This window comes from Taurulus bubalis, assembly GCF_910589615.1.
Source record: "Taurulus bubalis genome assembly, chromosome: 5".
In the NCBI taxonomy this organism is placed as follows: Eukaryota; Metazoa; Chordata; class Actinopteri; order Perciformes; family Cottidae; genus Taurulus; species Taurulus bubalis.
The window spans coordinates 13,004,795-13,018,576 of record NC_136593.1 but is presented as its reverse complement, the minus strand read 5'-3'; the positions used below and the strand labels follow the sequence as shown (position 1 = coordinate 13,018,576).

The 13,782-nt window shown below is 39.6% G+C and overlaps 2 protein-coding genes across 4 annotated transcripts; both read left to right on the top strand.

Annotated features, from left to right (window-relative positions):
- Positions 1-908: 908 nt before the first annotated feature.
- brk1 (BRICK1 subunit of SCAR/WAVE actin nucleating complex) lies at positions 909-2,243 on the top strand. Its single transcript, XM_079218908.1, has 3 exons — positions 909-1,041; positions 1,552-1,634; positions 1,724-2,243. Exons 1-3 carry the CDS (start codon positions 924-926, stop codon positions 1,748-1,750), a joined length of 228 nt encoding a protein of 75 aa, XP_079075034.1. The 5' UTR covers positions 909-923; the 3' UTR covers positions 1,751-2,243.
- Positions 2,244-2,990: 747 nt separating this feature from the next.
- On the top strand, positions 2,991-13,378 carry rbm5 (RNA binding motif protein 5). Of its 3 annotated transcripts, none has more exons than XM_079218381.1 (25): positions 2,991-3,125; positions 3,335-3,389; positions 4,389-4,566; positions 4,686-4,844; positions 4,995-5,064; positions 5,486-5,559; positions 6,263-6,346; positions 6,637-6,697; positions 7,099-7,164; positions 7,268-7,428; positions 7,641-7,738; positions 7,870-7,957; positions 8,045-8,113; positions 8,486-8,552; positions 9,215-9,309; positions 10,405-10,522; positions 10,979-11,067; positions 11,164-11,340; positions 11,526-11,666; positions 11,755-11,841; positions 11,944-12,129; positions 12,240-12,314; positions 12,407-12,516; positions 12,643-12,772; positions 12,883-13,378. In XM_079218381.1, the coding sequence occupies exons 2-25, from the start codon at positions 3,373-3,375 to the stop codon at positions 13,006-13,008; spliced, it is 2,526 nt and encodes an 841-aa protein (XP_079074507.1). In that variant the 5' UTR covers positions 2,991-3,125; positions 3,335-3,372; the 3' UTR covers positions 13,009-13,378. The 3 variants fall into 3 exon arrangements, with proteins under 3 accessions (XP_079074507.1, XP_079074506.1, XP_079074505.1); XM_079218380.1 differs by having other exon boundaries at positions 10,384-10,522; positions 11,758-11,841; XM_079218379.1 differs by having other exon boundaries at positions 10,384-10,522.
- Positions 13,379-13,782: the final 404 nt, after the last annotated feature.

Sequence of the window (13,782 nt, the reverse complement as noted above, 5' to 3'; positions counted from 1 at the left end):
GGTCGGTCCTGATGGGGAGCCTTACAAGCGCTACAGCAGAAATGTCCTCACCTTTGATATTGAGGCAGATATTAAAGAGCTACTGAAGAGGGTCAAGTACAGTGTACAGCACGCTGTGGGTGGCTGTAAGGGATATCAGTTTTATGACCAGCCCAGCCAACAAGTTGAATCAGTGGCCTTACTATTTGCTTTGGGTATTTCATCAGGGCAGTACACTGTGGTTGTTCATTCTATTTACTCAATGAAGACATTCTTTAAAACCTTTTTGCGTGGGGAGTTTCTGTTGAGCATGTAAAAGACTGACTCTGCCTGTTTAAACCATGCATTGGGTAGACTTAAAGAGGAAAAATAAACATGTGATGTAATATAAAGTGCTACTGTCGTGTGTGTGTGTGTGTGTGTGTGTGTGTGTGTGTGTGTGTGTGTGTGTGTGTGTGTGTGTGTGTGTGTGTGTGTGTGCAACACACAAACACACACACGCACGCACAATTACATAATGTTTTGGTGAAGTTCTTTAGGTAGTCTTTTAAAGTACTGCTTTATACGTCAATACACTACTTGATGGACTATTTGTAATCTGAGGATAGTTTTGACAGTTACGATATTTTGTTTAGCCAGTTTAATATTAGAAATGTAAACGTGACGTGTTGAGAGTATGGGTGAAAAACAATTAAGTAGCTGCTGCACGTCAGCCCATCCACCTTCGTTAAATATACCTAACGCTGGCGTACTATCGCTGTGCATGTGACGTCACTTTATAGTGCATACATTTTATAAAACATGTTTTTTTAATAAGTCTGTGATTATAACTAATATATTTAAAATGACCACAGCGGCACTCTGCCCGTCTCTGCTGCGCTTCCTGGTTGAGCGCAGGGGGCTATCCTCGATTGAACGCTACGCTGAACTGCGACTCGTCCAACATGGCTGGCCAGGAAGATCCAGTGCAAAGGGAGATTCACCAAGATTGGGCGAATCGAGAGTACATCGAAGTCATTACGAGCAGCATAAAAAAAATCGCCGACTTTCTCAACTCATTTGGTAAGCTTCTTCGCTGCCAGCTGAAAGAAACAATCACGTTTGCAGATGGCGAGCCGAGAGCTAGTTAGCTAGCTAGCTAGCTAGCTTAGCCGTTAGCTAGCATCCATAGTGATGCTTTCAGCTGCCACTCCCAGTTAGCATTTTTGTTATTGTTTCCTCTGGGAGAGATTGCAGTTTGGTGCCTCACATTTAGCTTCGCATGTTATCTCGTGTTAGTCGCCTAACAAGTGTTTACACGTCAATCAAAAGACGACTGGATTCAAGTGACAGCTTGGTTGTCAGGCCACTGCAAACCTTCTGCTTTACTGGCAGCAACATATACCAACAGCAGCAATTCCCCTGACATTAAACGATGATCTCTGAGAAAGGGTCACAGCTAACATTGACGTGTGTTCAATATTGTGGACGTGGTCTTTGTCGTCATAATCGACAAAGCTGAGCCTGTTAAAATTAAACGTCGTGACCGGAGATGGTTAGCATGACATGTTCGACACCATTTATCCTCCTCAGATATGTCGTGTCGATCCCGCTTGGCCACCCTCAATGAGAAGCTGACGGCTTTGGAGAGGAGGATTGAATATATTGAGGCCAGAGTAAGTAAACTGTATTGTAATGTAGACAACCCAATGCCTATTTTAATATAACAATATATAACATTCCATAATGATTTGTCTCATTACAGGTGACGAAAGGAGAGACCCTGACCTAGAAATCATGATGGGAATTCATAGGATCCCAGACCTACCTGTCCATCCTCCTCCCTGATTTTTTTGGAATAACTGTGATGGATTCCACCTTCCTTTTTATGGGACCATGTGGACCTATTTTATATTTTATGGCTGAGTTTTGTGTCGTTTTGTCGCATGACACTTTTGTATTGAAGATGTGGGCCTGTCTTGGGTGTCAGTGACTCAAGAATCATCAATGTGAGAAAAACAAACAAATTACTCAAAGTATTGGTTTAAACATAAATAAATGTGGAGCTCCATTATGGGTCGGTATCAGCACAACGTTTGACCATCTTGTGTTGTATGCATTGTCATTACCACTTTAGAGATTAATGAAATTGAATTAATGAAAAGGGAACCTCCTTGTGTGCCAAGTTGAATAATTAAATGTGTAGTCATCTTTATTGAGGACCTGCTTGTACAGTGAACTGTTTGGTGGTGTTTCAGGATTTAAATACTGTAATAAATACTGAACAATTACCCTGTTGTACCTTATCTTTGTCAGATTCAACTTCAGTGACTTGGTATGTTGACACATTCAAGGAGTTTAATGCTCAGTAGCGCTCAATATGCTCAAACGGACTTGGAAAAATGTACGGGAAGATACAAATATTGACAAAAATTAACAAACACAAACCTGCACAGTAGGTATTATGCTATTGTACAGGTCAGCCAACAGTAAGATATTTGACAGTTCAAATTGTTATTGAATTTACAGGATTGTGGGACATGGTAAGAGTCCAATGCACTGGCATGAATACTGGAATGAAAATTAAATATTGTAAATAAATATAGTAAAAACAATAGGCTACTAGTTGGATTTAATACTGCTTCATGACCATGTTGAAGACTAGAAACACATTAAAATTGCCCTGAGAAGAGCTACACATTCAAAAGTAAAGTCACACACAGCAGTCACAGGATCTGTAGCTTAATGCAATTTGCCATGCAAGGAAACCTACTAAAAGCCAAATGTGAAATTACAATGTTTTGAAGTACTAATTTATTATAAAACGGGTTACTGTAAATATGACAAGCTGAAAAGCCACCTAACCCAGTAAAATGGCTGAAATGTGAGATAGTAGAAGGTTTCCCTTAGTTTAGACTTTCAGGCAGCACATAGAAAATCTCAGCACCAAGTGCTGCCTGTGAGGCAAATAGGGTGCAAAATATTCTCAGTTCCCATAATGCACCGCGGTATACACCAATGCATCTTGGGACAAAGAAGGGACCGTAGTAGTGTTGGGGGTATCTAACGTTAGTCCTTGAACGTGAGAAGAATCGTCTTTCTCACGGTTATTCAAATACTTTTTTTCAAAACTACTAGTTTGTTAACATTTTCAACAAACTATACAGGTGAGTTATTGTAGATTGAGACTTGAAACGGAAACAATGTACGGCATCTCTCACTTCTGTTTGTTAACATTAGACCGGATCCATGTTGCAGGTTTACAGGCAGCTAGCTAGATGTGCGCATTGTAATCCAGCTAAGGTGTATTCGTAGTGAACATGTTGTGTGCTGTTGGGCAATTAAAATATCGCCGTGTTGCATTTGTATTTTCTAGAGTCTTGACTCGGGTGTGTGTGTGCGCAGTTGGGAGAAATGGGACCTGATAAAAGGTGAGTAACCTAGCTAGTAGCTGACGCTGTTCGCCATGGTAGGCGTGGCTTATTAAAATGGCAGCGTTCATTTTATTTTTCGTTCCGCTAATGTTAAACTAGCATTGTAGTTTAACATTATAACGCTAATTTATAGTGCTGGTCTGATACTTGGTATAGATTCACGTTATTCTTGCAACGGCAGCAACTAGTTAACGTTTAGATGAGTTGTTTAACGTTATCTCCGAAGACGGGGTCATTTCAGTCAACGCAAGTGGATTTTTAACATACCATTAACCATTGTGCCAATATCCATCTCCAAAGTAACATCTAAAAAACTGTCTCAAAAAGACAACGTGGCATAATCTTTTCTTTATGGTCCTAAAAATGTCCACTTATGTTGAATATTATAGGAACATATTTCTACTATTGTAATCATTGAAAGTAACATTTGAATTATCTTGATATAACAAAAAGTATAACGTATACCTAGCTGATAGAGCTAGACATTGTGATCTCCAAATTGAGAGTAACTTGCATTTCAGGGCTGTATAATGTATTCAACTTCTGAAATGAAATGGTCACCACTAACTTATTTTGTGGTTACTTGGTTGCACATTTTCATAGCTCTCTCTGCCTACATCATATTCATTGTTACAGGTTCATTAATGTTGGATTCGTTTGATGGGGAAAATGCATCTGTGGGTTAATTTTCTGGAATACCAAAAACAAGGTTTCAGTTCTTATAACATTTGAAATGTTAGGGAAACGAGTATATTAAGTATGCCAACAACCAATGTAAATGCTTAGTGTACATCTTCGACCTTACTTAAGACAGTGCCCCTACAACAGAGAAAATGCAGTTTTAGGGTTATTTTTTGTGTATTGTCAATCAAGGAATTATGTTGTGAGTTTGCTGATGCAATATTATCTGATTCAGTCAAATTATAAGGAATATTGTGCAATTCCAGACTAGTTATAGTGATGTGCTGCTTTGCCTTTCTATGTCTTCCTGAATAGGATTAGTCGGACAGAACGTAGCGGTAGATATGGTTCTGAGCAAGCGCGTGACGAATCAGATTGGCGCGACAGAAGAGAGAGGGACCAGGAGCGGGATCACAATATGCGCCGCTGGGGCGAAGAGCGACGCAATGATCGTTTTGAAGGAGATCGCCGAGGACCTAGAGACAGTCCAGAGGTAGTTTCTTAATTCTAATATCACAGAGTTACAATGGGGGTATGATATCTAAGTAAGCATACTTTGTCGTATGATGACATCCACACTTAACTGATGCACTGATCTATTTTTATTTCAAGCAAAGAGAAAGGAAACGACGTAACAGTGATAGATCAGAAGATGGTTATCACTCCGATGGCGACTACCCGGAGCAGGATTGCAGAAGAGAGCCTTGGGACGAGAAGAAAAGCAAGACCATCATGCTCTGGGGTCTGTCTCCTCATGTCACTGAAGACCATGTAAGTCCTTAGTTGTGGTTTTTCTGCTGATATGCAACCTATTTAGTTTCGTGTAATGTTTTTTTTTCACCATTCATTCTCTAAGAGGAAATGTCTTAATAATGAGGGATTGGAATCATAATATTAACACCCTATCTGCACATTGTTCAGGTTTGTTTTGCCATAGACCAGCTGGAAGGACCGCAGCCAGTGGATGTCAGGCTGATGAAAAAGAAAACAGGTGAGAACTAGATATATGATGGAACTCTACCTCCCCCCAGTCTTTGACCATAGGGCAAATCTGCTTCCATTCAGACCCATTTTCCCATAGCAGCTAGGAGAGAATATTCACGGTATTTGAAAAAAGTTTTACAATGTTGATTAAAGACGTATCATTTCAGTTCACTGTGGATCTTTTTAAGGTAAGTAAGCAGCAATAACAGTTTAAACAAAAATTTAATTGGCAGACACACTTTGTTGTTGAGTGTTTCAAAAAGTGGTATTCAGCAGGAATTCATGCTATGGTAAAACTCCTAAGGAGTGGCCTACTGTGTACCAAACAGGGCCTGGGTCGTGAAGCAGTTTGTGGAAGAGTTTGAATAATATGCCCCATTGGCTCTTAACTAACACGCCTCCCGTCTATATTTGAATGCTGTCTCTAGGTATAAGCCGTGGTTTCGCCTTCGTGGACTTTTATCACTTGCAAGATGCTACCCGATGGATGGAGACCAATCAGGTTGCTTCACAATCGCCAAGTCTAGTTTTAATCTTGGGGATCTGGAAAAATAACTCAAAAGGCAACCATTGTATAAGTAGTGTGGAAACAAAAAGAAAAACTCATGGATTGTATGCCACAGAGCAAAAGATTTGACTTGTATATTTGTAGAAATTATAATATACATGATTTACAACTTAATGTTGTAACAAATGTTTTTATTTAGTTAACTGTAATGGCAGTGTCATAAGAGCTGCAGGTTAGACTCATTGTGAGGTTTTTGAGTAATCTGCATTTAAGACAATGAAAACATTATCTTTACTTTGCTGTTAGTTGATGCATCTTCAATGATATTTCAAAGTTGAATCTAAGCTCAGCCTATTCTTTTTAAACCTACACCCCAGTAGAAGAGGAATTCATTTTTTTTTTTTCTTTTTTTTTTTAATCTTTTTTTTTTTTTCTTTTCTTTTAAAGCTGTCAAATGTCTGTTAGGGTCACATTGTACACTCTGCTCCAGCTCAGCCTGGACACTCGGGTCCCAAACACTTTAAAACTTTCTATACATCATGCTCACATACACATCATGTGCCTGTCTTGTCTTTAACACAAAGGCTGTCTGTTGGGGGTCCCTCTCCCCCTCCTCTCCCTTCCAACACTGCTTGCTCTATTGATGAGATTGATACATGCCAGGAATGCTTGAGTGACTTTTGTCATCCTCTTTCAGAAACGTCTGACCATCCAAGGCAAAAGCGTGGACATGCACTACAGCCATCCCAGAAACAAGTATGAAGACTGGCTCTGCAACACTGTAAGTTAATGATCGGTCTTGGTTTCATGGTCACAATATCCAAAGAATGCTACCACAGAACATTTTAAACACACACAGGCCTATAAGTACATTTTTTCGGCCCACAAATTACAATAGTTGCAGTCATCTTATTTTGTGGTGCATCTATATTTGATTACGCGATAAAGTTTAGGTTGTGTCTCAGGTAAGTATGGTATGCTGCACCAATATAGCTTGCCTGTTTTCTGAGGCAGCACTGTTCAGGGCTTTAGTAGGTGTATAATAAAAATGATGTGACCGGTTACTTGCAGTGTGGCCTGTACAATTTCCGGAGGAGGCTGAAGTGCTTCAGGTGTGGAGCAACCAAAGCCGGTAAGTAGTTAAATCAACCAGAGGCCGCTGACTGCAGACATCTGTGCAGACATCTGTGCAGCCTGAGTCAACAGTGCTGGGATGCAAAGTTGGTCTTTTTGCTGTTGTAGAGGCCCAGTAAACCAAATGATAAGGATTCATAAGTGTTGTCACTGTCAGATGTAGGTAAAGTGCATAGACTGGAAACGGCATGCATTTTTTTTCCTTGCTACCTGGCAGTAATGCAAAATGGGGACAATACACAATGGAGTTCATGAAATAGGCTGATACTGTAAATATTCAAATTAGCACAGTGACCTGATTTGACAATTCTCACCGTATACCCCATTTTCAATTCTTTTGATAACACGGTTCTGAACATTATGTTAATGCACCTCTTACCTCTGTCATTCTCTCAACAGAAAGTGAAAACGGCAATAATACTGGAGTCTCCGAAACCCAACCCAACGGAGATTTCTATGGCGACAGTAAGGACTTCTCTTATAGATGCACCATCCTACTTAGTTTGGAACAAAACATTTCCCTATCTAGGGTAGGCCGTTATTAATTATAGACTTTTGACCTGCACAGCGATCATCTTGAGAAATGTTGCTCCTCTGGCCACCGTGGAAGCCATCTTGACATCGCTAGCACCCTATGCTAATCTTTCATCAAACAACATTCGCCTCATTAAGGACAAGCAGACAGGCCAAAACCGAGGCTTTGCCTTTGTACAGCTGTCCTCTCCTCTGGTAAGATATTCTGTAACATGTAAAAAAGAACTTTGTCTAAATGTACTGTTATTTAGTGTGATAATTTACTGCTAAAACAACCAGCTACTTATCAGGGGCCTTCATTTGGCTTTCTATTGGTATTCCTTGGTTTTCTTAAGGTTTCTCCTTGATGAACTTGCTATCATTAATACCTGCATATCAGTTAAAATTGTATACATTTATTTTCACAGGAGGCCTCTCAGCTGCTAACCATCTTACAGGGACTGCAGCCGCCTCTCAAACTGGATGGAAAAACAATTGGTGTGGATTTTGCTAAGAGTGCTAGAAAGTGAGTATAATGTGCATTGATTTTGTGATGGATTGAAAGATTTCCCTGGCATATTGTCTGAGCTACAGCAACAGTTGAATTAAAGTTGGGATTAAACTTGTTTGCATTTTTCTTCCCTTTGCCGGTTTTAGGGACCTTTTACTACCTGACGGGAATCGTGTCAGTGCCTTCTCTGTGGCCAGCACAGCCATTGCTGCAGCCCAGTGGTCTTCAAGTCAGGTAGGTCAATGTTCTGTCAATATCCTGTTATTTATGATATCCCAGTGTCAATGTAATGGGCTCATAACGTATGCTTCACCTTTTCAGCCACCGCAGAGCTCAGAGGGAATGTCCGAGTACAGCTACTTACAAGAAGGCTATCTGCCTATGTCACAGGTCAGTAGAACAAATGAAGCAAACATTGTAACTGATCAACTGTAATTTAAGAGCAGATACGTTCTTGAAATGAAATTGAAATGTCTTTCAATTTGTTTGGTTTAAAGATGCATTCAGTAAGTCTAGTGACAGCGATAGCAGACTCTATTTGGTTCACCATTGTGAAGCTTACTGACTAATATATACAGCACCTCAAAGATAAGAAATAAGGCTGCACCTGTATATCATAACAATGTTTTACGTATTTTAAATACTAAGAAAACATTTACACTGGCAAGTATCAACATCCTCTTTTCGGTAAAAACTGGCTTAAGTGAGGTACTTTTGTACCACTGAAGTTTCTAAATTCATTATTACTACTTGCTTCAATAGGAATACCAGGCATACTACCAGCAAGGAGCAGGAGCCAGCACCTCCCAGGGAAATGGCATACTTGGAGGTATGACATGCTTTCAGCTCTTGCACCCAAGCAACACTGTCGGGGTGAACGGTGAATGCCGGCGGCCTCGCTGAACTACTGCGTCTCTTAACACGAGTAAAGTGTCCACACAGATAGCGTTGCTGCTGCCAGCCTTTGTTCCTACATACTTAGCCTTTTCCTGATTGCCAGAATGTTACATTTCATTAAACATGTTTTATATTTTAATTTAGATAGAAAAAAGTTAAGAAGCTACTTATTTGTAAATAATAGTAACAATTTATCTTCTATACATTTTGGGTTGAGACGAGGAGGACACATAGCAACCTGACAAACTCCTACTATTGTGAACAATCAATTTGTTAGGACTCGACCGACTAGTTCAAAGCTTCATTTGTAATGTGAGATTAGTGACATCCAAATGATGATTATTATTATTATTATTACTAATAATAATGACTGACAGACATTGTGTGCCATAGTCCACCCACTCACTTTTAGACACCGCAAGTGACGCAGCACTCAGTTGATTGTCTCTGTAATTGTCCTCCATCTGGTACAATAATTTCCTATCCTAAGCACAGACAGACTCTCATCAAAGTAAAACATTGACTATTTTTTTGTAGTGATGGTAATTGTTGGGGGAAATTGTCAAAGAGCACTTTGTGTGTTTCCAATTTTAGCTGCCCCAGGTGTAAAGATTGTTCCACCCGGAGTAGTTATCGCACAAGGTGCACAAGCCTACCAACCCCATATAATTGGTCAGCCTGGCGTTCAGGTAACGTGTACATTTTTGTTATTTCTGTAATTATGTTATAGTGCAGGGGTGTCAAACTCATTTCCACCCCGGGCCACATCAGCATCATGGTCGTCCTCATAGGGCCCGTTGTAACACTGTATACATTTATCTCCTCCCGAACATAATGTTAACTGTCTTTGTATTAGATTATTGTTTATTCAAGTGTAACAATATTATGTGTACATGTATTTATATAAATGTAAAAATATATGGAAGCAAATTTATCTGTTACTATGACAGAAGTCCATTTAATTTAGGGTTAAGAAACCCACATTGCTAAAGATCAAACTTAAAACAGAAGGAAATAACAAAGACAAAGATCAAACGCACGTTATTATATTAACTTTCTTCAAAGCTTTTTTTGTCACAGTTGAGAAGGACATAACTGGTCCAACAAATAATTGTGAGCAAATAAAGACATGCATGTGGTCTGGGGCAGTGGTTCTGAACTGGTCTGGCTGCAGGACCCACCTTGATCCCTTAATGACAAGCTGAGATCCAATGGGAGGAACATTTTCAACTTCTCAAATTGATTTAATGATATGGTGCAGTTTAGACCTGAGAAAGTACACTATCACAGTATGCCAACACAAAAAAAAAATGTTTGAAATATTCCCTTTTACACTCAATTAAAAAACAAAAAGTGCATCTTAAGGACATGAGACATATAACTATAACGTATAACTTCAGCCTTTATTAACAGACTCAGTGTTTTCATGCAAAAACATGGAATAAAAAAAGTCGTTAATGAAGCTTAACTATCACAAATAGTCCAACGTGTAAACTCACGCAAGTAAATCGTGTTGTGAACGCAGCATTGAGGAGTGTGAATAGATGGCACTCCGCTGCATTAAAAATCTCCTTCAAAATAAAAGCACATACAAAATCCCCTTCAAAATAAAAGCCCATGCAAAGGTCTGCGATTCACTGAAAATGGGTCCGTGAAGCCGTCGCGGGCCACATAAAATGAGTTTGACACAGTTGCTATAGTGCGTTTGTAGTATGAAAATGCATGCTGTAACAATCTCTTAATAACCAATGCATTAATTGCAGACATTGTCACTTGCCCAGCAGTTTGAAGCAAGAGCGCACCCAGGACATCTCTCGGGGCTTAACGCTGCATCTGTGCCTGTTGGCCTTGGAGCTGCTGCCAGTACAGCAGCCTCAGGACAGACAGCTGACACCAGTACTGGTATGAGCACACTAGATCCTCTAACACCTGTCCTGGTGAAGTGCATACAGAGATTATTCTCTTGAGGTCACTGTAATGCACATCTATTATAGTGTTTTCCTGGCAAAAGCTTGAAATGCAGAGAAATGAGAACTTGCTTCTGCCTGTTGTATAATATGCCATTTCATACAAGACGGCACCGACTAGTCTTATGACCTAAATATGTGGACCATTTAGCGGTACTTGAGATTACTGCTAGAGCCGAGTTGCAAGAGCTCAAAGGATCAAAAGGCGCCTGCCTTTTAGAATGCTTCAGTGGGAAAGATTAGTGAGAACTAGGGCTGGGAATACTTATTGAATTATTAATGATTCTGTAATATTGGAAACTAAAATGTTATTTTTTTTGACTGCAAGGAACTGTATAAAAAAAAAAAAACTCCAGTAGTTGTTAATAATGATATGTTTTGTATTCAACAGCTCCTGACACTTCCACCTATCAGTATGATGAGTCCTCTGGCTTCTATTATGATCCTCAAACTGGCCTCTACTATGACCCAAACACTCATGTAAGTAGTGCACAGCCACCATGTGTGAGTCATTTTGGTGAGTCACGAGAGTTCATATTGATTTAATTATTTGCATGGGTGTTTATTGCTTTTCAGTATTACTACAACTCTCAGACCCAGCAGTATCTGTACTGGGACAGTGAGAAACAGACTTACGTACCTGCCTCAACCGACGCGAATGCTGTACTGAATGATAACGCGGCAGCAGGCAGCAAAGAATCTAAAGAGGGAAAGGAAAAAAAGGAAAAGCCCAAAAGCAAGACCGCTCAACAGGTATTGTGATATGAATTCTACATCACAACATATTCACCATTGTCCCGCTTACTGACCAATGTATACAGCACCTAAGATATTACATTTTAAAGCTTGTGGCTTTGTCTACTTCAACGTCTGTGTGGCCTTTTCTGAAATATTTTTCAGATTTAGTTTTCATGTTGAAATCGGTTTGACTCTTTCAGATTGCTAAAGACATGGAACGATGGGCTAAAAGTCTCAACAAGCACAAAGACAACTTCAGGGGTGGTTTTCAGCCTATTAGTCAAGAAGAGAGGAAGGAGGCAGCAGCTGCTGATGCTGGCTTCATACTGTTTGAAAAAAAGGTAATCCATTGAGATAATGTCTGAGACTACATGTGGAAGCTTTCAACTTTATTATCCAGCAATAAAATGGATTTATTGATTTCTTTAGCAGGCAGGCAGTCTAGAGAGACTCATGCCAGAGGTGCCAAGAGGCCCAGAGGAGGAGCTACCAACCAGCTCGGTCAACACTTCCAAGGTGCGCTATTTTAACTGCATTGTAAATACATGTACTCACCTACTATTTATACTATTTATCTTAACCTTTACAACTGCTTATATCTTTCCATGGTGCGGTTAGTGTGGCCTTGTGGCAGCCTACAGCGGAGATAGTGACCCCGAGGAAGGGGTTGCAGATTCTGACGGTGGTGATGGAGGCCAGGACAAGATGACAGACTGGTCAAAGTTGGCCTGCTTGCTGTGTAGGAGACAGTTTCCCAACAAAGAAAGTCTAATTCGACATCAGCAACTCTCTGACCTTCACAAGGTAAGATCATACATATTGTCTTTAGGCCTAACATTTTTTGTTTTAGTTTGTCAGTCAAGAAAACAAAAAAGACCTATAAATAATTGAGATATTCATCTTGTCTTTCCAAGAAAAACATGGAGGTTTTCCACAGATCCAAACTGACCGAAGCAGAACTGGAAGAGTTGGAGAGAAAAGAAACTGAGGTTCGTCTGACTACAGAATTAACCAGCTTCTAGAGTTGAATTGTTCCCATTGTCAATGTTGTGATGAAATGTTTTCTCCTGCTGCTGAATAGCTGAAATATAGAGACCGTGCAGCTGAGAGGAGAGAAAAATATGGCATCCCTGAACCTCCAGCACCAGCACCCAAAAAGAAGAAGTTCAACCAACCAGCACCTGTCGTCATGTAAGGAACTTTTTGTTAAATTCCCGTTTTGAGTAAAATGTTTTGTCAGTCCCTGGAGACCTCTAGTTGTTCATTTTGTGTTTGTTTGTAATATTTAAAGCATTAAAATGTGCTTTTTGTGTGCAGCAATTATGAACAGCCCACTAAAGACGGCCTTAACAGCGACAATATTGGCAACAAAATGCTGCAGGCTATGGGATGGAAGGAGGGTAAAGGTCTCGGTCGCAACCAGCAGGGAATCACGACACCAATTGAGGTATTCACAACAATTACCTGGTGTAACTAGTACCCATCACATCAATAACTGAATAATTCTCTGAAAGGTACTTTTAATTGATTTTTAAAGTTTGTGTTTTTTCTCCTCAGGCACAGTTGAGAACAAAAGGAGCCGGACTTGGTACTAAAGGCACCAACTACTCCCTCTCCGCTTCGGACACGTACAAAGACGCAGTCCGCAAAGCCATGTTTGCTCGCTTCACTGAATTGGAATGAGTTGGCAATCTCAAGCTCAAGTGATTTATCATCATGGCCTGAAGATTGGCTTCTTTTTGAAGTGGAGCTCCACCATGTCTGAGTGAAATGACATGGAAGCAAAAGAGACGTTCTCCCTTACTGATTTCACTCTGTATGATGCTTTTTGGCAAAAACCAGACGACAGAACAAATCTCTGATGGAGGCATAATATGGAGGATAATATATAATTTATAAATTGTACATAGACAAAGTAAATTCACTGCCCTTGTTTACATTTTTCTTCCGTCTTAATGCCATTTTTTTTTTTTTGTCTAAGCATGTTAAACTGAAATGTACAGTTTTTACAAAAATATTGTCTGTTTGTACAGGAAATAAAGGAAAGAAAGTGGTTTAAGATGGTTTTTATCATATGTGATCACTCGTGGTAGAAATTGTTGAACGAATTATGAAAGTATTATTAATAATAATCTTCCTCATATAAATAAACCACAAAATGTAGACTAGTTAGAGTTCAGTTTGTAATTAATAAAAAATCAAAAGTTTGAAAGATAACATGGTCTATCAAAATATACATACTATATAGTGTAGAGATGATGACAGTGTATTGTGCATCCTGCATAAGCAAAACCCATCTTAATATTTATATATCCTCCTCAACTCGCTTCTCATTTCTCTAAGTCAGGGGGAAAAACACTTTTAATTAAACTGCTGATACTGCAATGATGCTCTGCAGAAATTGTGTGGCAGTTCCACTTTTGATTAAAAGAAAATATAATGAAGCCTGCAACTGGA

Coding starts and splice junctions, on each gene's coding strand:
- brk1 (XM_079218908.1), top strand. CDS start 924: ATGGCTGGCCAGGAAGATCCAGTGCAAAGGGAGATTCACCAAGATTGG. Junction 1,042..1,551: donor CGACTTTCTCAACTCATTTG/GTAAGCTTCTTC, acceptor TATCCTCCTCAG/ATATGTCGTGTCGATCCCGC. Junction 1,635..1,723: donor TTGAATATATTGAGGCCAGA/GTAAGTAAACTG, acceptor GTCTCATTACAG/GTGACGAAAGGAGAGACCCT.
- rbm5 (XM_079218379.1), top strand. Junction 9,310..10,383: donor TTGGTCAGCCTGGCGTTCAG/GTAACGTGTACA, acceptor CATTAATTGCAG/ACATTGTCACTTGCCCAGCA. Junction 11,842..11,943: donor GCTCGGTCAACACTTCCAAG/GTGCGCTATTTT, acceptor TGGTGCGGTTAG/TGTGGCCTTGTGGCAGCCTA.